A 24,315-nucleotide genomic window follows, 5' to 3' on the forward strand; every position below is an offset into this window, starting at 1 on the left:
CAAGAACAAGAGCCTTTTCTAAAAAAAATTAAGGTTATAATAGAGGGAACCTAATATAGTGGTATATTGATAACTATTCAATTGCTGGTTTAAAAGAAAAGCCCTGATGGCAGTAAGTAGGAGCAGCTGCTGCCGGGGGAAAGGCTGCCTTGTGAGCGGGACTGGGAAAATCTGAACTTTCCCAGCCATATACAGCAGCCATCCAAGCTTTGCTGCAATCTTTCCCAAAACTTAACAGCAAAGAACTAGAAACGATTGGAGAAAAGCTGGGGAAAACTGAAGAAGTGCACAAATATACCTCGATGCCATGGGAAAGCAGGGGGGGAAAACTGCTTACTAACAGCATCCAATCCAAGGCATCCAATCCATGTAGAAACATGTGAAAACTAATGTGTTGAATGACTGGATATTTCACTACACAGACGTCTAATGCACACTTAGGATTCTATAAGATCTGTTTTGCTTTCATTACAGAAGGGTAGAGAAGAAATGTTCAGGAAAACACACACACTTCCCTCATTTGAAGCTATTTAAAGGAAAATAAGATGAATCTGTATGGGTTTGAGTGCAAGGAGAGCATGTGACCTGGATTTCAGTACTTTAATCAGTAAAAGCTACATTAAAACATTCTCACGTATTTTACCCTCCATGTGAAAGTATGCAATCTACATTTATCCTGTAGGCTAATAAATCTTCAGGGGAATTTGAGCCAGACCGCAGCATTATTAAGATGGAAGTGCTAAGAAACAAATCAGAAGAGCAGAAACGCTTTTTACAAAATTTTGAGATATGAAGTAAGTTTGCCTAACAGGTTATTCAGAAAGATAGGAAGCCTGAAAACAGTATGGTCTTAAAATTATCTGAGCAAACACATAATGTTGTGTATACGTTAGGTACTTACTGGGGAAAGAAGGGAGGGGAGCAACAGAATAGTTTTAGGACAAAATTCCATTATAAATCCTGTAACTGACATTTTAGATCACCGTATTTTTATTGGTTTCAAAGGATACAAGTGACAGACACTGAAGATGAAATGTGGTATAGGAAGAAGAAATGCTTTAGTCTAGCATCAATGATAAGCAAGACTTAAATACACCAGCCTACATGCATGGAAACAAATAACTAGATTTCTTTTAAGCTTTATGCGTATCTGAGTGCATCACACCAGGCAAAAATAAAATGTGCAGTATAAAATAGCTTAAGAAAGTTCCAGTGTTTGAGAAAGCACTCATTTTAAATGTATGTACACATCTGAATGTTCGCTTGAAGAATGTTTTAGTAGTGTGGGAAATGCAGCACTGAAGGATGAAGGAAGACTGTTGTAATGAGAATTTTGGCCTTCTTCCCTACAGGCTGTTACCACCTTTTAACCTGCTAATCTATTAACAGTTCTTTCATCCCCTACACCTAGTTCACATTTCAGGCTGCTCGGCAGTTGCTTGTGGTTCTGGACTTTCAAATCGCTGGTGAAAGTTGGTTCGCTGTTTCCGCAGTTTCTCGGGAGCTTTTCTCCAAAGAATTATCTCCTTATTAAAAGATGGAAAAATACACATTTTAGTATCTTGACAGTGACCTGCTGTAGAGAGAAGCAGCAATGATAAAACTGAATTAGAATTCAATGTTGGATAAAATTTATTCAGGGATTATTATTATTATTATTATTATTATTATTATTAAATATATAATTATTATTATAATAAAATTAATTATAATTATAATTATAATATTTCTATCCTGCCTTCCCCGCAAGTGGGCTCAGGGTGGGTTACAACAGAAGATAAAATATACAAGATAAAATCACAATAAATTAACATAGCTTTCTAATAAAACACCTGCTCACTGTATAAAAACCATATAACATCTGTCAGAGGTGGAGGTGCGGTTTAACCATGCCTGGTCGCTCATATATGGGGGGTAGATGGTCAATACCCCCTACAGACATAGAGGAGACCGAGAGAGAAGCTCATTTGGTGGAAACCCTGATGGCCTCAACCATATGCCTGGCAGAACATCTCTGTCTTACAGGCCCGCCTGAAGGAGACAAGATCTTGGTGGGCCCAGGTGTCCTAAGACAGAGTTCCACCAGGTCGGGGCCAGGATAGAAAAGGCCCTGGCTGAGGCCAATCGAGCCTCCTTGGGGCCAGGGACCACCAGTAGGTGCTTACCGGCTGATCTCAGCCCCTCCGGGAAGTATATGGGAAGAGACGGTCCCTCAGGTATGCTGGTCTCAGTCCGTTTAGGGCTTTATGGGTTAATACCAAAACCTTGAACCTGATCCGGAACTCCATGGGAAGCCAGTGTAGCTGCTGCAGAACTGGAGTTACATGTGTCCTGAAAGGCACACCCATCAAGACACGGGCAGCAGCGTTCTGGACCCGCTGTAATTTCCAGGTCAGACTCAAGGGAAGCCCTGCATAGAGCAAGATACGGTAATCCAATCTGGAGATGACCGTTGCATGGATCACTGTTTCCAGGTCACAGGCGGGTTAAGAGATAGGGAACAAGCTGCCTAGCCTGCCGAAGATAGAAAAAAGCAGATCGGGCAACTGCTGCAACCTGGTCCTCCATTGATAAAGAGGAGCCCAGCATCACGCCAAGACTTCTGACTGGTGAAATGGACACAAGTGGTGCGCTATCGAAGGCTGGAAGCTGGATCCCCCCCCCCCTCCAACGTCCCATGACCTAAGTACAGGACCTCTGTCTTCATGGGATTTAACTTCAGTCTGCTCTGCTTCACCCAACCAGACACAGCATCCAAAGCTCTAATCAGGGCTTCTGGAGCCGAGCCAGGCCATCCATCCAAGAACAGATACAACCGGGTGTCATCAGTGTACTGGTGGCAACCCAGTCCAGAACTCCATGCCAGCTGGGCAAGGGGGCGCATATACAGATTGAACAACAATGGGGAGAGAATCGCCCTCTGGGGGACGCCGCATACCAATGGTTGGTGTGCAGACACCCTCTCCCCTAGTGCCACCCTGTCCCCAACCGTGGAGAAAAGAGACAAGCCACTTTAATGCAGTCCCTTGTATCCCCACATCGGCAAGGCAGTGGGTCAACAATTCATAGTCAACCGTGTCGAATGCTGCCGAAAGATCCGGTAACACCAGCAGCGCCGACCCGCCTCAATCCAGATGTCTACAGAGATCGTCTGCGAGGGTGACCAACACTGTCTCAGTCCCATGGCCTGGGTGGAAGCCAGATAGGCATGGTTCCAGGACCAATGCATCTTCCAAGACAGCCTGCAGCTACTCCACCACCATTTAAAACATTTTACCAGCCTTTTCCATGTGCATAATATGGCTTGTAACTTAGTATTAAAGCCGTAGCACCTAAACAATAGCAAAATAGTAGTAAAAATTGTTCTTAAACATAAGCCACCTGGTGGAGTATATCCAGAGGACCGTAAGGATCTTTCCTACCTCCCCCTTCCAGCTACAGTTCACTGTACTACCCAAAATGCTGCTTCTCAGGGGAGAGGATCTACAGCAAGGCACCCAAAATAATGAAAATGAGGCCAGTACTGAAACAGGAGTCAGCAAAAAGTCTCACCCCTTCTGCAGCTGGAAGACAAGTTTGGATTCAGCCCACTACCCTTGTACTTCTAGTTCCCTAACATAGGGCTCTTGTATAAAACACTCTGACGTTTTTCAAAGGCAATCATATGTTTCAGATCCATACAGCCTGACTTGTTCCAAAATGTTCTGAGAAATGTACGGGGGGGGGGGGGGGTGTCACTTTAATTAGCATACTGGATCAGATACAAGCAAGATAGATTTCTAGTACCCCAAATCAAGTCCCTCCCCCCAGCTGGTTCTTCATATTGGTTATTCAGTTGGCTTGTTTCCTCTTGCCTCCCCTTTTTATCAGTTCAAAGGAAATTAAGAAATAAGATCCATTAATCATTTTTTTATTCACAAAAGAGAAACAGCTTTATTCTAAAGAGCACACATGTAACTATTCGGAGAACAACCACGAATTAATTCTGTGCATGCAATCTTGTCTATCTTTTGGCTTTACCTTGGAATGTGTGTCAAGCTCCCAATTCCACCCCCTACTTCTCTTTAAACCATTTCTAAGTAAACTTTATTGCTAGTTTAGTGGACTGTATTTTACTGTTCGGTGTTTTAATTAAATACATAAAAAAATTATGAGTTTACTGGTTGTTGGTTTCAGAACAGTTCTATGCAGGGTTATTCCAGTTTAAGCCTTTTGAAATCAACAAGTTTATATTTCAGTAACTCTGCACAGAATTGCACTTTAAGGTGACTTGAATATGTTCAACAGAAAGGCAACTCATAAGAAATCCACTTCACTGGAAAACACATTTGCTCAGCATTGTACCTGTTGCTTGAAGTACCGTCTGTCCTCTTCATCTACTAGCACTAGATTCAAGAAGTATCTTACTGAAAACTTTTTGTTTACATCCCTCATTGTAGGAGTTGGATCATATCCTGCTAAGAAGAGTCTTATGGGAATAGATTCACCTTAAAGAAAATAAATCATGATTATTTTTGTTGATTGGAACTTTTAACAAGTGTAAAATTTGGTAATTTAGTAGCTTTCGGACATTAAATAGCTTTGAGTCATATCAGCTAAATGGTGTGCTGGTGATTTGTATGCACTCCCAGAGGTTTTGCCGTTCCTTTTCAAAACCGGCTTCAAAGAAATCATTAAATGCTCTGAAGTTTTAAAAGAACTGTGTGTCCTTGGCAAAACAACAATAGGGAACAGAGGTGGGGGAGAAAGGAGCTACTCTTCAACCCATTCTCACCAAACGTTGTGACAATTTAGAGACACACTGGAAGGTTTTTAAACCACAAAATGTATGGGTGCCTGCAAGAGAGTCCATGGGCATCTCTTAGATTGCTGTCCCTCACACATCTATGGGACATAGTCAACTCAGCTGAAGAGGTCTGGTAAATTTCATGTTCTTAAAAAAAAAAAAGAGTACAAGCTAGAAAGCAATGGTGTGGGCTCAATCATCTGTTGAATTCCAACCCCTAGCTAACCAAGTATTGTGCAGTATTACCTAGTAAGTTTTACATTTAATCAGAAATTCACTAGAATAAAAAACTACGTGGCACTGTTCATTTTATGGGGGAAAACAGCATATTTTCCTTGTGGTTGTTATGTAAGTACTCTAAAGAAACAAAAGTCAGAATGGATTCATCACCCAAAAGTTACATATCTTATGAAAGCCAACATCTTCCTATATTCTTGGAATGCCTCGCTAAAGGAGAGACGTTTTTCCACGACTAAATTACTCTACAATACTTGAGCTAATATATACAGATTTACTCCACAGCTCATTATCACCGCATGTCTCAGCCCTAGAGTAGTAAACAGATACCTGCTTCTTGTCTGACACGTGAAACTGGGAACTGCGTTTAGTTAACCAACGAGTATTACCAAAAGACACACTGATAGTATTCCAAGTATAGCCTTTGTGCCTGACTTTACCTTTTCCTTACTGGAATTTATTATGCAAGTTGGAAGTTGCCACAGAAGGGATTTCTGTGAGGATGGTCAAATGTAAGTGACTTGTGAAACCATCAAACCAGTTTGGGGCCTACTGCTATTTCCATGTACTAAGATTAGTGCATGGCATTCCAAAACTATGGAGACTAGTGCCTTTGATCACTTTTCCCTGCTTCCTTACATGAATTTTAAGGCTATACATAGAGAGAACTAATGGAGGAATGAGCACAATAGGAAAAACAGAGCACCAACATGTTAAAAAGGAATGAAGTGAAGAGAAAGCGGACAGAACTCCTGAACTAGGAAGCTCTTATTCATTTAGTTTCAGGTGGATAGACATTTTGGTCTGTGGTCGAAGAGCAAGATCCCAGTCCAATAGCACCTTAAAGGCCAACTAGATATCCATAGTATGAGCTTTCAAGAGTCAAAGCACCTTTTGTCAAAGATGAGGAATGGAAAAAGGAAGGAGTCTTTATAATCCAGGCAGAGGGTGGGAGGTAAATGAGGGTGTCAGGAAGCTAACCACAATACATGTTGTGGTTAGCTTGATACAGCGTGGCTGCAAAGTGCAGAAAATTAGCAGCTGTAATGTAATAAAAATCCTATGTTCTGATTCAACCCTGAAGGATCCATTGTTCCAAATTCACAAATTGCTATTTTAGTAATTTCACACTGTAATTTTCCTTCTCTGCTTGAGAACTTCTACTCTTAAGTCAACAATGGAATGTCCTGGAATGTCCATTTTCAAATGTTCCTTTTAATCTCTCAGGATATTCCATCACTGACTTAAGAGCAGGAGTTCTCAAGTAGAAAAAATTCAAAGGAAAATTACAAAACAAGATTTCTAAAATTGAGTTTATTTGTGAATTTGGAACAATGGATCCCCCAAGGTTGAATGGGGACATAGGATTTTTTTTTTTTGCAAAACAAATGCTAATTTTCTGCACTTCACATCCATGCTCTGTCAAGTTAACTACAACATGTATTGTAGCTAGCTTTCTGATACTCTAATTTACAATACCCCTCCCACTCTCTGCCTGGATTATAAAGACTCCCTCCTTTTTCCATTCCTTGTGTCTGACAAAGGGAGCTTTGACTCTTGAAAGCTCATACTTTGGAAATCTGGTTGGTCTTTTAAGCTGCTACTGGACTCCAATCTTGCTCTTATTCATTTAAGAGACTCGTATGTTTAGAGCTTTTGGTTTCTTATCTATACCACTTTCAGCTTCCATAATAGAATGTTTTTGATGAACATAAACATAAAAACTCAGAGAGAGAGCTTGGATTTAAGCACAGAAGCACTTCCCATCAATGGTAACAGGGACCAACTTACCTTTAACTGGTGCACCATCCATTATTTCATACTTTGCGATGGTCTCCGTGTCTGTTGTGGTACTGGGTCCTGGTTAAAGAGTTATTAGGCTGTTTATGTTCAAGTAATTAGAACTTATTTTTCAATATTCCCTCTAGACTTTAATTTAGCTACTGATTTCAATAAGCCAGAGGCCCACAGCAGTTTTATCTCAGCAAGACCACTGTTCCATGTGGGTTATTTGCCCTGGGTCTGATGCTATTGGGAAGCAGGGTTTTTTTCTGCTTTCCCATAACACTATGGTTCATTCGTGTACCTCCCAGCTTTTCCCCAGTCCTTTTTAAACTAGCTCAGCAATAAAGTTTTGGGAAATATCACAGCAAAGCCTGAACAGCAGCTGAGTGGGCAAAAAAGTCCATATTTTGAGGCCCCACCCACATGGGAGCCATTCTCCTCCCCCATATACTGAGGGAAGCATTTTTTAAAAATTGGAAATTGACATATTGAACAACCACATTAATAGCATATCACAGTCAATGTTTAGTTTTAAAAAATCCTTGAAAAAGCTCCCCAATGTTTGTGAGAATTGTCACCGTGGGGAAGCTTGCCATCTGGAAGCCCTTATTGCTGCTGCACTCCACTGGCAACTGCAGAAACAATGGGGCTTCTAAAGGAAAGAACTGTCATGTGTAACAGCTCATCATTACACACACACACACACACACACACACACACACACACACACACACAATCAGAAAAACAGTATTTTCTTCTAACAGGTAACAACAACAACAACAACAACATTCTGTTTATATACCGCCCTTCAGGACAACTTAATGCCCACTCAGAGCAGTTTACAAAGTAAGCACTGAACAAAATATTTGTACACTTCACAGCAAAGCTTCAGGAGCAGTTTGAACCATGTTAAAGCAGTAAAAAGAGCTAAACAATATGACAGGAAACTTTATACACTGTCTTCCTAAAGCAAACAAGGGCACCCACCTATCTTTGATCCGATCATGGTACCTTTTATTTACACTGTTTTCACAAATCATTACTCTGCCACTCGGCACCTCCATGCTATATTAACTCTAAGATTGTTATGTTTCAAAATGCAGAGGGTACAAAATGTTCTTCTGCCGTTTCCTGTACTCTCAAAATGTTTACTCATCTTTAGACCCATGTAATTTTACAGTAGCATGCTTCTGGCACTGATTCACTAGACACTTTCAAGAAATTAGTTATCTGCAAATTAGTACTGGTCATTACTTAAATTACTGACATACAGTACTATTATAATTTCAGATAACTTCTTTACAATTTTAAAATTAAGTAGATAAACTTTACATGGACATGTCTCAAGATTCTGTGACACCAATTAAAAATTAAATCCATTACCAAAGCTAAACCCCAAAGTGTTTCAACATCAAAATATTCTTCAAAATAGACATGTTTTTGTCTTCTTGTTCTTACCAATTCCAGTGATCTCCTTTTTAATCAACTGTAATTCCATATGCTGAATTTTTATTCTTACTAAGAGGAAGTAAATTTTTCCAACAATCACATCCTTTAAGTGATACCTTAAGGAGACAAAGGAAGGAGGCTTGTAGAAATCTGTAATTTGTTTGACCATTTTAACTATTTACAGAAATATATGGTACGCATTTGTATTGTTACCGCCCAAAAAAAAAACAAAAAGAAAGTTCTCTCTACTAAACTGGCTTATTTTACTGAAAAAACACAGTAAGAATTATCCTCGCCTGGACACTTGCAGCTACAAACCAGTTTGATTCTTCAATTGAACAGTATCTTTCAAAGAGTTACATTAAACCCATTTTCAAATATGCTAAAAATGCTAGCAGTGAAATGCTACTTTGCAAGTGGTCTTAAATACTGTAGTGAAAAGCAAGGCTCCACATGCTATCACTATCAGATGAGTAGAGACTCTGTTACTTAGCTAGCTGATGCAAACAGACCCATATTAGCAGGAGAGCCATTTTGGACAAGTAGGAAACTAGAGACCCATCACAAGTAGGGGTATTAAAAGGCATAAAGCCTCTACACTGAACAAACACGGAGGGCAAGTGTGACCTGAATACCCCATATGCAAGTCTTTAGAGAAGGGCACGAACCTAAATATGAACCAAAGCACCGCACGAACCAAGGCAGTTCGTGGTTCATGAACCAGTGGTTCGTGGAAGCTTGTTTCCACGAACTATCTACTGGTTCGTTTGGTTCATTTGGTTCCCTGGGGAAATGGCCATTTAAACTTTTCCTGCCCCTTGCAAGCGACAGGGCCTTTAAACTATCAGCTGGCAGGCGGCAAGGGGGGATCCCTCTCTCACTGCCTGCCAGCTGATAGTTTAAAGGGACCTGCTGCTTGCAAGAGGCAGGACCCTTTAAACGGCCCAAACCCCAGCCCCAACCCCCACCCCCACACTTACCCTGCTGCTGGGGTGGTGGAGCCACCCTGCGGGCCCACAGCCTCCTCCTGCGAGGGGCAGAAAGGCTGTTTTTGGCCTCTTCCGCTGTTGCATGGGCCTGCAGAGCGGCGAAGGCGGCCAAAAACGGCCTTCCCACTCCTCAAATGGCTGCCACAGCGGCCATTTGAAGAGCGTGAAGGCTGTTTTTGGCCTCCTTTGCCACCCTGCGGGCCTGTGGCTGCTATCTGAGGGGCGGGGAGGCCGTTTTCAGCCTCCTCCGCTGCTGCACACCACTGCTGCGCAGGCCCGCAGGGCGGCATAGGAGGTTGTTTTCGGCTGTTGTGCGAGCCCGCAAGGCAGTGGAGGGGGCCGAAAATGGAGGTGACCATTTGATGGGCAGGAAGGCCTTTTTCTGCCTCCGCTGCTTTGCGGGCCCGCGCAGCAGCAGAAGAGGCCAAAAACAGCCTTCCCACCCCTCACAGGAGGTGGTTGTGGGCCTGCAGGGCGGCTGGGCCACGGCCTCCACCACCCCAGCAGCAAGGTAAGTGTGGGGCTGGGGTTTGGGCCATTTAAAGGGCCCTGCCGCTTGCAAGTGGCAGGTCCCTTTAAACTATCAGCTGGCAGACAACATGGGGAGATTCCCCCCCCCCGCTAGCTGATAGTTTAAAGGGACCTGCCCCTTGCAAGCGACAGGAAAGGGCCCTTTAAATGATTAAATTCCCCTTTCCCTGCTGCTAAGCAGCTGGAAAGGGGCATTTAGACTCCACAAACCACAAACTGGTTTGTGAACTTGCACCAGTTTGTGGGAGTTTGTGGTTCGTGAAAACCCACGAACCACGAACCCCATAGTTTGTTTTTTTTGTTCGTGACCATGTCATTAGCAATCAGTTACTACCCACTGCTGTGTGCTCTCTCCCTTTGTTTTACAGAAGAGCTATCCTGGTTGGCTTTTGCAAGATTATGTCTTGGGCTAATTCAGAAACACACATACTTGGATTTGTTGTATTCAAATTCTATATGAAGACAGTCTTCAATGCCCACTTCCATTTTGATAGAGTTGTTAACATCTGGATATGTTGCAAGCTGGTGTACAATAAGATCATACTCTTTTATCAAGTCTGTCAATCTTCTTACTATTGTCACTTTAAGGAAATACCTTTAAAAAGAGAGGGATATTAGCAGAGATTGTACACATGAAATACTTTACATATATACAGGATTAGCTCTCTCCGAGATGGTGATCTCTAGCAAATTAAACACTAGATGAGCATATCATAAAATTAAACTTCTACACTTCCTTTGTCCTCAAAAATCCAAACAAAGTAATTATAATTAAGATAAAAGATAAGTGAAACACTAATCTATCTGCCGAATTTATTCTAAGCACATGATTTGAGTTTCTTGATACAGAATAAGGCTCAGTTTGCTAGCTTTCCCTATGAAATTCGTTGCACAATGCTACAGCTCTACAGCATTTGATTCACAATATGTTCTGAGAGCCAGAAATTTTTTTTAGAACAAATCAAAGCAAAAAGAACGTTTATTTGAGTAATTGTATTGTCGAAGGCTTTCACGGCCGGAGAACGATAGTTGTTGTGGGTTTTCCGGGCTGTATTGCCGTGGTCTTGGCATTGTAGTTCCTGATGTTTCGCCAGAAGCTGTGGCTGGCATCTTCAGAGGTGTAGCACCAAAAGACAGAGATCAATCAGTGTCACAGTGTGGAAAAGATGTTGGCAGGTCTGTCTTTTGGTGCTACACCTCTGAAGATGCCAGCCACAGCTGTTGGGAAACGTCAGGAACTACAATGCCAAGACCACGGCAATACAGCCCGGAAAACCCACAACAACTATTTGAATAATTGTTTTACTATATCTATAACAATAGTGCTCTACGGATAAAGACCATTGTAACTGTGACTGGCGAGAAAAAAAATTGTACTTTAGAGTCCGTACCTCAATCTGACATTGGCACCAATGTAGGATTCATATGGCTTCTCAACCTGCATAAATTCAAAGTCATAACTTCTGCTTTGTGTTAATTCACCAGGTAAGGCCAGCTCTTTCACTAGGTTTACAAACTCATGAGTATTGCTCTTGTCATTGAAAAGTTCTAAAAAATAAAGACGAGCAAAAAAAGATTACATTTTCTTGGAGCACACAACACTCTTTGAATAGCTTGAAATCTAAGTTGTTATATGAGATTGTACAACGTTACCTTATGCATTAATCCAAATGTCCTAGTAGCACAATAATTTAAGATTACCACAAATATTACAGTCTAGCAAGCAAACTTTGAAGTTCCCCAGAATTCTTCTTCAGACCAGCTGTTAAACAAAAAGAAAGGGAGGGGGAAGCAAGCTATGAAGCAGTCCCTTGGTAATCAGAGTACCATGGGCTCCGTCAATGTAGAGAGCAAAAATAATGAAAAATATAGCAAGTCTTTATATTAGCAAAACTGGATATTAATTTAGGTACCTTAAGTTGAAATTCAATACTATTACAAGACATTTAACCTACATTTTGCTGTGCTTGTGTTATCTACCTCAAGAGGAGTTGTGCATTCTCATTAGTGCTTCAGAGGAATCTGATTTTATATTTTTCTAAGTGTGAGAGACACTGCTTCTTCACCCATACTAACAGTGTAAGCAGAGATACACCCTTCTAAGATCAATTAAGTCAATGGTCTTTGAAGGGTGTAATTCTGCAAAGGAAACTATTCACAGTGTCATCCTAGGCTGCATCTGAAAAGTAGCAATCTGCTAAAAGAAGACTTTTCATCATGCCCAACATCTCTCTCCTCCACTCAACTTTTGTTTTCCTGCCTGATGAAGAATTCTGGGGAATCTAAAAGCTTGCTTAATAGTTTGAGATATTTTGGTTGGTTCTCCATTTAGTTAGATAATAAAATGGTTTTGTTCATTATTCAGCTGTACAACCACCAAGTTGCTGACAAACCCAGCTTGACTAATACAAGAGGTCTTTATGTATTTAAAAAAATACAAAGGAGATCTATCACAGGCAGAATATAGATAATATGAATTTCCCATAACATAATCAGACTAGAAATAAGAGATTTTTTGTCTCACTAACTTCTGCAGATAAACAGTATATATACAAGTTTTATAAAGGAAGAAAAAGTACCAAGAAGCTACTTCAATCAATGGTCTCACTTTTACTTGCTGCACCAAAAGAACCACTCCGTACCCTCGATCACATTCTTAATATAAATGTGTACATATTTTTATTTTTATTTTACTGAATTTATAATCCACTCTCCCCGCAAGTGGGCTCAGAGTGGGTAACAACAATCAAAATCACATTTAAAATCCATTAATTATATTAATTATATTAAAAGATTAATTGTAAAAATAAGTGCAAGAGGCAGCAACTTTTAACAGCAACCCATATGCCGAACCCAATCTAATACACCCTATGTTATGGGTGATGGTATGCCCAGTTGGTGGGTTGGCAGACAGTTGGGAGGAGGGGGCTACATTCTCCACTCAACAGGAGACCAGCAATGAAAAGGAGCCCACCCAGCCTCCAACCTCAACCATATGACATCTGTTTTACAGGCCCAGCAGAAAGATAATAAATCCTGCTAGGCCCTGGTTTCCACCGACAGAGAGTTCCCCCAGTGGGTGACAGGAATGAAAAGGCCCTGGCCCTGGTCGAGGCCAGGTAGGCATCTTTGGGGCCAAGGACTCCCAACAGGAATATATCCTGCTGATATTCTTTAAAATAAGCAAACAGCATTAGTTTAAAAGTAAAGCAAAAATGACAATAGTACCCCACCCCAAGCATTACTTACTTCAGATCAGATGTGTTTGAAATACTAGTTCTTCAACCAGCCTGGAGTATGAATGAGCAGAACCCGTTTACAAAACTATGCAACTATTCATGCACAACAGCAATTCTAAAACTCACCAATTTGTCCTACGAATTCAATTCTAATTCCTTGGTGCTCTAGCCTCTTTCCATGATGTTTAAAGACTATGTTCACCTGCAAAACCCAAGACTCTGATTGAACTTTTTTTTTTCATTTAGCACAGGCACACATACATCTTCAGAATAAAAACTAAATAGAGACTACAGCCCTTGCCCATCCAATGACTAGACAAGATTTGGTTCCAACTTTTAAGAAGTTTCACTTTAAAAACCTGTGATTTTGTTGGTTGTCATCAGCACTCGTTTCTATTACTCCTAATGCAATCCTTTACAAGGTTAGAAAAGTCCTAAGAAAGTGATGAATGTGGAAAGAGAATGTAATGAAACAGCTTTTTGGCACAGAAGATGGATAAGTTAATAAAGTGAAAGAAAACAGGAAGGCAAGAGACAAAAATGTTTTGGAGTGCAGGGGTGAGGCAAATATGCCAATTTCTTCCACATCCATGTAGCTTTTCAAACAGATATTGAGGAACAGTGGGATATAAGAATACAGATATTCTGATCTAGAATGTCCAATATAGACACAGATGCTCCGGTGTTCTTTTCTATGTGTCAGAAGTGTGTGTGTCCTGCCACCAATACCTAATGCATTCATGGAATATTCCAGAGATAGAAGAAAATGAGGCAGCAACACGCCACACAAGAATTGCTTGAACATACCTGAAACTTAACTGTATGGGCTAGACTGCCCAGGGATTTTTCTGTTTGTCTGCAACTGACGCTATCTTTAAACAGCCTTGAGCTGTTGTGGAAACAACACACTCTAAACATGACTTAAACACAAACTACTTGAGCTTTCTAGCAAAGTTAAGTAGTTCTGTGATTTTTGAATCGCTTCATTCTTTTTCCCAAATGTCATTTCAGATCTCAGTGACACTTTTTATTAAAAGTATTCCAGAGTTCACCAAATACAGGTTTAGCAGTACAGTGAAGACCTTAATCTGATTCAACAGGTCAGATGATTAGTTAAGTGTCATTACTTAAACACAGCTGAAGCCAACAAAGCACCAGGAGAAGGCACTTGCCGATGCAGGCTTTGCTTCTCACTGCAGCAAATGTCTATGCAAAAAAAAATATACACACCAGTGTCTAGGGACAGGCATCACCACTGATAAAGGCCCCAAGTACTGAATGCTCTCCCCCTTAAAACTTAGTTGGCACAGACTTTACTGTCTTCTGAGCAACAGGTGCAACTATCTCTTTTCACTCAGAGTTTTAGGTTGCTGATTTTTTTTTTTACAACTGAAATGGCCTTTATGCAGATAATATTACTGACAAGTACTTCTTAAATCTTTTAAGCTGTATGTGTAGTGGATAGAGTGATGGACTAGGATCTGAGTGACCCAGGATTGATTCCCTGGGTTTGATTCATGGAAGTTTGCTAGGTGACCTTGACCCAGACACACACTTTCACCCTAGCCTACTAAGGACAGTGTGGGTAGACCCCACCCCCTTCTCTCACACAAAAGCCTTTCACACCCTTTGCCATCCACTCCAAACATCCCTTCACAGATTTGGGACTTCCAAATAAAGGCTGGGGAATCTATCCCATGTCCCCTCCTCTGAAACAGAAAGAGAGCCCTGACCCAAATCCTTACAGGGCCCCCTCTCCCCTCTTCCTGAGGCTCCAGCAGACAGGCAGTTGGTTCTCTATATGTACCTCCCATCACCCAGCTATAGCCTAGGGCTACTGGGGGGAAAGAGAACTCTGAAGTTACTTTCCCTCAATATATGCTGCCTCCAGTTAATTCACTAGGCCCACTGGTTGTGATCAGAGTGTGTGTGCCTGTGTGTCTTATTTCCCATCACCTAACCACTCCAAGTCAGCCAGGGTTAAACAAAACCAAAAATAAACTTTATTTACAAGAAGAAACATAGGAATGAACAGATTTTAAACTAAAAAACAAACAGAATATTTCAAAAGTATGAGAACAGGTTTGTAATCAGCTCTCTCTCTCTCTCTCTCTCTCCTCTCTGCTACCTTTCCCCAGCAGAATCAAAATCCTTCTCTGTCAGCAGCTCCCAAGAGCCTCCCTTTCCCCTCCAATGGGCTCTAACTCTGATTGGCCCAGTGTTCTGCCCACTCCCAATGGCTGTCTCTCAGGAGAGGCGGAAGTGGACCCAGTCCTGTCCATCACACCTACCTCACAGGACTGCTGTAAGAGAAAAATGGAGGAGAGAATCAAGTAAGCTGTTTTGGTTCTCTACTGGGAGATTGGTGGAGTATAAATTAAATATAATTAAAAATTATATTTGTATTTGTTATCCTCTTTTGTTTGCCACTTGGAACAAGATATGAGAAGTGGGGGAGAGAAATATTTTAAACAAATAAATACTTCTGGGAAGAAAGACCCAGCAGATGACTTTCTTTCAACCCTGATGATAGCCATGCATAGATCAGCTGAGCTCACTAGAACACACATCAACTCCCACTTTGACTGCAAAGAAAAATTAACTGAAGCTGTTAATCTGAGATGGAGTAGTGGCCTGATTAGCAAAAGTTTCTGCTCTGTATGTTCTTTCAAATATAGATTTTTTAAAAACAGAAAAAACTGAGAATTCACCTTTCCTGAAACAGATTCTCCATCATAGAAGAGATAATGCTTTTCTATTTTACCATCTTCTGTTTTGATTTCAGCTGTTTTTCGTGATTCTGCGTCATTAAGAACAACATCAATTTCACAAATGGGACCAAACAAGCCTCCAAGAAAACTCTGTAATAAAAAGGAAATATAGAAAATCGAACATTTTTTTACAATATTGTAGCCATTAAGATGTTAGTAAACAATCTTATTGATAGAAAACAGGTTGATACTGTTGCTAGGGGCACCTTCTTTCAACAACTCCTTCCTCGTAGATTGCTGAGCTAGCCGCACTGATCCATGTCACTGTAAACTCCTTGCTGGACTACTGTAATATGCTTTATGTGCGACTGTCCTTGATATCCACAAAGCTTCAACTGATACAAAATTCAGCGAGCAGACTATTTTCTAGAGCCGGCCATTTGAAATATAACCTCTGTATTCCAATAGTTTTTCTAGTTACCTATTTACTTTCATGACCAATTCAGTGCGCTGTTTCTACCTTTAAAGCCTTGCATGTCCTGGGGCCTCGTACTTAACAGAACACATCTCCCAATAAACTCCTGTGCACCAACTGCACTCCTTGGATACCTGAATTCTTGCTGAACTCAAGGTCCTTTCTTGATACATGTTACTTATCCTCAGCTCAGACAAGAGCATTTTCAGTGACAGGACCAATATTGTGGAATGGTTTGTCCTTAGGGATGCAGAGGAATCATCACTTCCTACTTTAGTTATAAGGAAGTCATGAATGTGAGAAGAAAATAGAACACAGCAGATAGTTGTTATTCGGAACATAAGAGTAAATACAATCTTGCTCTATTTCAGAGAGACTTCTTTGAAGGTTAGAAAGTTACAAATTCTTGTCTGGTAGATGGCAATAAGGGATTTAATGAAACTTAAGTATAAAAACAGATCCATATTACAATAATTTAAAGCAGTTCTTGCATCAGTGTAGAGGAAAAATACAAGATATATTAATATTATACTGCTCTGGTCAGCAGCTTTGCCTGGAAGCCACTTAACAAGCAAAGAGGGGAACGTCAGAGCAAGCCTCTATGCTTCCCCTCCCCACTTGAAGAGTGTTGTTCAGTCTCACTGCTACAGATGCTGCCCATATATACCTCTCTTTCTACAGGGAAAAGAACATGAATAAGCAACATCTATGGCATTGAGACTTGGCAACACATTATTCGATTCTCCCTCTCAGGGAAACCAATTTGACTCATGGACTTACAGCTGCTATCTTCTTTTATAGCAATTAAAGGTTGTCATATAGGGATCAGCAAAATGTTAGAGAATAGGATGACATCAAGGTTGTCAAAACTTTATCTAAAGACCTCTATTGATACCAAAACAGGATGCAGGCACTGTGCCTCCCACAACATTCCTTCACTGATCTGCTTGTATAACAGTATTCTGCCTATGGTAGCCAGCAGAATGCTTAATTTTATCTCAAAACAAGAATGGAAAGAGAGTGGAAAAGAGAAACAGATGGAAATACAGCACCTGCATCCTGTCTCAGAGAATTTTTAAAAAGATCTGGATGACATTCTTCCTCAGTTTTAGCCATTATTGTAAGCTGCTTTTTTTAATGCTTACTATGTTAACAAAAACTAAGCTACCTAAACAATATGCAAAAAGGAAGTCCAGACTTCAAAGGAGTTCTAGTAAAATAAGCTGCCTTTAAAAGGTAAACAAATGACTATTTCAAGCTGAATGGCAAAGCACTGTGAAGTGCTAAACCCCTCACATTTTTATGAAATTACTGATCTGCATTAAAGCAATGCTTTAATTTTTTAAAGCACTTTTAATCCTAAAAAGAATTTGCAATACCTTTGAGCCTAACATACACATTCTTTGTTGTGTCATACTTCCTCATAGAAACCGTAGGTTTTCCTAGCTGTGAAAATAGCTACAAGCAATTTCACATAAGTGCTTAAAAATGCATAAACAAAAAATCATTTCGCCACATCTGCATTCAGGTATCATAAACTGCAGCAAACTCTTGTTAGATTCAAGTAACAAGCCCTTTTTCTGCTTCTTGCCACCCCTCAACAGGGAGGACAACCTCCCCTTATTGCAGTGGGGCCAGAGTAGAGTCAGATATGGTCCACTCGACAAATTATAATTTATGGCTCAAGTATCACAAGTCTCATTTAGTGCAACAGGCCCTGATGAATGATTTTTCTTTTGCTCTACAAGCCCATCCAAAAAAATTAGGAGCCAAACTAAAGTACAAAACCCAAAGGCTGAAAAATTAATGGCCACATTTATTTATTTTTTAGAATGTTTCTACACCACCTCTTCAGAGTACTGCTTGAGGAAGCTTACATTTAAAAAACACAGTATAAAATACAAGCCATTAGACACGAGCAGCATAAATGATCTACGAAACGGAGCAGACTATCAAAAAGCTGGAAAGGTAAACCCCTAATTAAAAGCCTAGAAAGATGGGTTTTAGCCAGGCACCTAAAAGAAAATAAAGTAAGCACCACGCAAGCATCAAGATGGAGGGCATTCCAAGGATAAGGCACCACCACAGAAAATGCCCTGTCTCTAATCACCACCTGCCTACCTCTGAAGGCAAAGGCACAGAGAGCAGGGCTTCAGCGGCAAATCTTAACTGGGGGATTGGCTATCATTTTCAAATGGTTGCTACCACAAAACCTTATCCTAACCTTTTTATAGTTTCTCATAATATTTTTTGAAGCTACAGCAAAAGTGTATATAAATATAGTGGAAACCGAGGCTGTCATCACCACAACAAGAAGCTAGGCTCTAGCCCTAGCAAAACTTCTCCCTAATGTCTCATAAGTTCATTAGTTTTAAAAATTGACTATTTAATTTAATTTAATATTGGACATTTGATTGAACATTTAATTGAATATATTGAACATTTAATTGAATATTAGAGTCAGTATAAAACATTTGAACATTTAATTGAATACTGCAGCATAAAAAATTTGTTAAAGAATGATTTTATCTTTCACCACTATATGATGTAAAGCTAAGTTTACAAATAAACAAGAGGAAACAAGAACTTCACTTACATTTACTTTTATGTCATACTATAAAACATTCTGATGCAAATGATGAATAAGCTTTGTGTTGGATCCAGCCAGCTTTTCTACTCAGTCCTGGCCAATCCCTTATTACACCCCCTACTCCACACGGCTTTTGTCCATGCAAGTCCCATGATCCCAACCAAAGGGAACGTCTCCTCCCTTTTGTGCTAGTGGAAAGAATGGCTGGATTCCATCCTCTGGACACCCACTGAAAATTGCTCAGAAACACTACAATAAAATCTCTGCTGAAAATACTAGGCTCCCCAATGAAATTTCTAGGCACCATAATGCCTGGCATTTATCAAGCCCTGTAGTATAAACTGTGATTAACACACCAGCTACAAACTCTTACTGGAAATCCTGCTTCAGTACCAGACAACAAACCAGTTTGTTGTACCATCTGTGTTCACACATCACAGCTGACTGAAGGCTGGTAAAACTACAGTTCTACTAAGGCTCTAACTTGATAAGGCATTTGGCATGAGTTGGGTCTGAGACTCTCCAGCAGCAAACATCACCTGCAGGAAATAAAATTTCCAAGCACACTGGATTAAGATTTGGGAGGGGGGGCTTCAACCTCCCCATGCCATTTTCTTGATCCAAAATGGCTCCAAGGCATGTTACGTGTCCTTTCGTAGGGCTGCATGTCCACTGAATACAGGCACATGAAGTACACATGCTGAGCAGCGAGCGTGCATGAGAACTGTGGAGGAAAGGAGTAAAACAGAGCCCTGGTATTCTGCGTACATGGACTTCATATGCAGGGGAGTTGGACTGTTCCTAATGCGTGCATATGACAATTGTGCATTTTCAACTATCTGAAGGGCAGGTTTTGCTATAGTAAAACATGTATTTGTCACTTTAAGCAAAAAAAGTATGAAGTGGTCCTTAAGTATTGATTTACAGATGGATGTATTTGATATAACATCCCATTATGATTACTGGACACTAAATGACCATCAGCTGAATAAATGCATAACATCCCATTGAATAATTCTGCAGAGATCACCAGCCACTGTGGTATAAAGGCTAGAGTGACTGACTAGGATCTGGGAGAATCAGGTTTAATACTCTACTCTGCCACAAAAGTTGCTGAGTGAGTTTGGGCTAATCACTCTCAATCTAACCTACTTTACAGGGTTGTTGTGAGGGTAAAATGTAGTAGAGGATCATGTATGCTGCTCTGAACTTCTTGGAGGAAGGGCAAGAAAATTATGTAGTAAATAAATTGAACATGCAGGTATGTATTCTAAAACTTATATGCATTACTCTTCACAATAATTCAACTAGTAAGAATTAGGTCAGTGAAACCATCAGCACCTGAGTGACAAGCAGAAATTTAGCAGAGGGAGCTTTTACCATCATTTATCTGCAAGAAAGGAAAGTTTCCACCTACAGAACTTCTGCTTGGTTATGCAGCTGTTTAAGGTTCATAAGCTCTACTTTTCTTTAAAAAAAGGATAGTAAGGATACTCAACAATGTTTATAAAAGTTTGACACTAAATATACCAAAGATTATTTATTTATTTAATTCGATTTATACCCCACCCTCCCCACAGACAGGCTCAGGGCGGCTTCTAAAGCTTATTAAGTCTGAGGAAATCCTTCTCCTCACAGATACTTGCGACATATTATAATGCTCAATATAAAGCCCTGAGGCAGAGAAGTGACTTTTAATTGATAACTTCCTCCCTCCTTTCAGACTTCTAGAAAGAACCAACTTGTAATATAGCAAAATTCTGTGTAATAGAAAAGCAGCTGGTTAAGTCATAAAACAACAAACATTCTTACTGCGATGTGTGTGTTGAAATCTTGAAATGTTTGAACATGACAGCAGATGTAAAGCTTTTTATTGTATGTGGCAGTTATATATAGTTTTGAAATTGTTCTTTTAAACTAATCTTGTATCAAAATAAATCAACTCCATTGTGCAGACTCTACTGCTTGACCCTAAGGAATCTTAACCATACTCAGGTGTTAAGCGCCTTATTTTATTTATTTCCTTAATTTATACCCAGCTTTTCTCACTGAGACTCAATGCAGATTACATGGTGTAAGACAATGCAAATCAAATGGTATGATACGTTCAACAAACAATGCAACAGGACCAGGACCACAAACATTAGAAACAATGTCAAAAAAGAGTATCTATATGGCCATTATTAAAAAAAAGAGACTAGTGAACAAGACAAAGACAGATAAATATATTAATTGCACAAAATTGTTAGCAAAGTTGACTAGCTGCAAATCTTAAAAGCCAGAATGGCATATTACTAAACTGTGCACTAGAAAAAGCAGTATCTGCAGAAATTCTGTTTGCCATGTATCGAGCTTGTTTTTTAATACTTCCTCAAAGCAGCCTTCAAGAAACAGTAACTTCTAATAAACATAATTCTGGAAGCAATCTGTTCTAGAGGATACTGGACTTTTTCCACAATGTGAGAACTATGTACGCTGTAGAAGTAATAAACTGATTTGATCATCTCTACTACTATAAAAATTAAGACTTGGTTGCCTGAAAGTTTAAAAGGGCATCTTCAAACAGCACTTTCAGAAACAAAAGCCTTTTGTATACTCAATGTGGACTCGGAATGTTAACAGTGGCTGGAACCGCTCATACCAGAAACTTAGAGCAAGAGAGACGGGAAGCACTAATGTACTATAACTCACAAAGCTCACACTGAATGACTCAATGGACCAATCTATAAAGTTAGGAAACTTTCACGAGTTCCTGTTAGCACTCTCTGTGATCAAAATATCGCGTTGTAACCCGGATACCCAAGTGTGGCTCTCCAGGCCAAGTAATACGTGATTCAGCCTCCGGGAGTCAAAGAGCAAGAATATATTTCTTGCAGACACGACAAAGGCAGCTGCCCGTCCAGTCATGAAATCATTCGTTTAAAAAATGAACAGTTCTTAATAAGGCGAGCCTTGCACTGCGAAGAAGCCGGGAGCCTCTGGACACGTGCTGACTGCCTCCCCGCCCCCAATTCATACACACTGTAGAGAACCCCGTGGCTGCCTTTGGAAGACAACCCCGGAGCAGCCACGATCAGACCAGGTGACACGAGCACGTCCCGCCTCCTGGAATCCCCACTCTCCCCCCCCTCCCACACACACACCGTGACTTCAATCCACGGGCCACGTCCGGGCGAGACAGGCAAGGCACGAGCCGCACAGACGGAGGCACGACCCCCGCCCCTTCAAAAGGGCAACGTCACCGAGGAAGGTTAAGGGGGCGCGTGCGGGAGTGAATGGGAGAAGCCCCTCGCGCGCCAGGGGAAAACGGCGCGAGGAGGGGGCGGGATCAAGGGCCCGAGAAGGGCCGTAGCCATAGGAACCGAAGGTCTCCCTCACACTCTCAAGAGCCCCCCTGCCCTAGGCCTGGCCTGACTCACGGGGGGGAAACGAGGAAAGGAGTGGAAAGGCGGCGTCCCTCGGGCTCTTCGGGCCTGAGGACCGCCAGGCGACGGCAAGCATTAACGGTCCTGCTTTCCCCACCTCACCCCGCTCTACAGCCGGCCGCCGCCGCCGCTCACTCACCATGGTCGGTCAGATTCCGGCCCCCCTCCCCAAGCAACAGTACCAGCGCCTGCCCGCGCCCCTATCATGTGATTTTAGAGGCCTTCACTTCACTCACTCCACGCCCCTGGCACGTGACTACCACCACCACCTCCCCCGGCCTCTCGCGTTGGGAGAAAGGAAAGGCCGGAGGAGCGGTGCGGCGCGGCGCGCAGGGCGGGAGTTGCGCTGCGAGGGGAAGGCCGTTAGAGGGCGCCCTCTTCCCGGCGGGAGGAAACACGGGAACCCGGAAGCCGTCGGGTTCGTCCCGCTGCCCGTTGTCTTCTCCTCCCGTGTTGAACGCGTGATCTGACGGCGTGCAGCCTAATACCAGCTGTCTTTGCTCGGAATTATGTCCGGAAATCAGCGGGGCCTCGGATTACAGGCTACCTGCCGCTTCTTTGTACGTTTGCTTTCTTATTTTGGCACCAGTTCTGCAGTGGTGTATACGGAGATGTGATCCTTAACAATAATGACGTATGAGTTTTTGCTGATCAAAGCTCCTTTCACCAGATATGAGGAGTATCTGAGAAGGGAGCTTTGACTCTGGAAAGCTCGTACTTTGGAAATCTAGTTGGGAGACTCATGTTGATTTAGAGCCAAAGGACAAGTGACACCTGACACGGGTTGGACACTTGTCAGCTTCCCTCAAGTTTTGATGGGAAATGTAGGCAGCTCAGCGGAATGTTGGGACAAGTGACAGTTGAAAAGTCCATTGGACAGCAATCAGAGAGCCAAGTTGTAAGACCAGGATGCCTACATTTCCCATCAAAACTTTCGGGAAGCTGACAAGTGTCCAGCCTGAGTCAGGCATCACTCGTAGCTTGGCATTGGTAAACACTGTTACCCACCTGAAATTAGCCTAAAAATTGTGGTGTTCAAGAGGGGAAATACTTTCTGGCTTCTAAATGTAGGAAGAAAGTAAAACCAGGATCCACACGGATCCTATGGTTTTTTAAATAGGACAACCACAAATGAAACATCACATATCACAGCCAGCTCCACAGATTGAATATAAAAAACACACATCCAAAAACAGTTGGCGCTGCCACGGTGGAAAAATGTGAATCTGAGACACGGATCATCATTAATTCATATGATTTTTATATTGAAACAAAACAAAAAGGCTGTCATGTTACAGATCATGTCCTAGTCTATAAACAGCACCGAAACAATCACACACCCATTGATCTGTGGCACTGCCATGGTGCAAAAGCATGCTTAAATAGCACGAATCCTCTTAATTTTTACATGGGACCACCCAAAATCCACCATAGAATTAGAGAATCCTGGATTTATCTGGTCATTAATCCCCAATGGGGAAAACTATCCAGAGGGCTGGGGGGTCATTTTTCAAGTAAACACGAAATTTGCTGGAAACCTACTCCTGACTGTCTAGTAAATAGCCCCCAAGTTTTAGGAAGATTGTACCCTAGGGTCCAATTCTATGGGCCCCTGGAACAAGGTGTCTCCAGCCACTCTCCATTGTTTCCTATCTTGGGGAAATTTCCAAGCTTGCTTTCAGGCAAAACCACAAAGGGGCAAGGCAGGCCCTAGCCAAAGGCACACTCCCAAATGCAAGCTCAACCCAGAGAAAACCCAACAGAAGCAAGGGAGTGGAATTCCCAAACCAAAGCAAGGGAGTGGAATTCCCCAAGAACCAAAATGAAGCAAGGGGACCAATATCAAACCAGAGAATCAGGTCAAACCAGTGAATTCCACCTAAATCAAACCATGGAGCAAGGGACAGTGTTGTAGCTTAATCCAACAGAACCAGTATCACAGAAGACAGGCAGAACCCAGAGCCAGTGGGCCCGAAATCCAGGGAGTCTACAACTCTCAAACCAGGTAGAAGTCCCCCAGCTGGCAGTGCAGGAATCTTTCTCCAGGTGGCAGTGCAGCGGCAGCAGGCAGGCAGCTGATCCACTGATAAATCCCAAA

General features: G+C 41.6%; 1 protein-coding gene across 1 annotated transcript; it reads right to left on the reverse strand.

Moving 5' to 3' along the window:
* Nucleotides 1-967: 967 nt before the first annotated feature.
* On the reverse strand, nucleotides 968-22,441 carry VPS26A (VPS26 retromer complex component A). The gene is made up of 9 exons (XM_054983510.1): nucleotides 22,357-22,441; nucleotides 15,728-15,877; nucleotides 13,143-13,218; nucleotides 11,169-11,325; nucleotides 10,208-10,372; nucleotides 8,267-8,373; nucleotides 6,815-6,883; nucleotides 4,345-4,487; nucleotides 968-1,526 (listed from the first exon to the last, which is right to left on the reverse strand). Exons 1-9 carry the CDS (start codon nucleotides 22,357-22,359, stop codon nucleotides 1,413-1,415), a joined length of 984 nt encoding a protein of 327 aa, XP_054839485.1. The 5' UTR covers nucleotides 22,360-22,441; the 3' UTR covers nucleotides 968-1,412.
* Between the last annotated feature and the right edge of the window lie 1,874 nt (nucleotides 22,442-24,315).

Source organism: Eublepharis macularius, chromosome 6 (assembly GCF_028583425.1).
Source record: "Eublepharis macularius isolate TG4126 chromosome 6, MPM_Emac_v1.0, whole genome shotgun sequence".
NCBI classification, from domain to species: domain Eukaryota; kingdom Metazoa; phylum Chordata; class Lepidosauria; order Squamata; family Eublepharidae; genus Eublepharis; species Eublepharis macularius.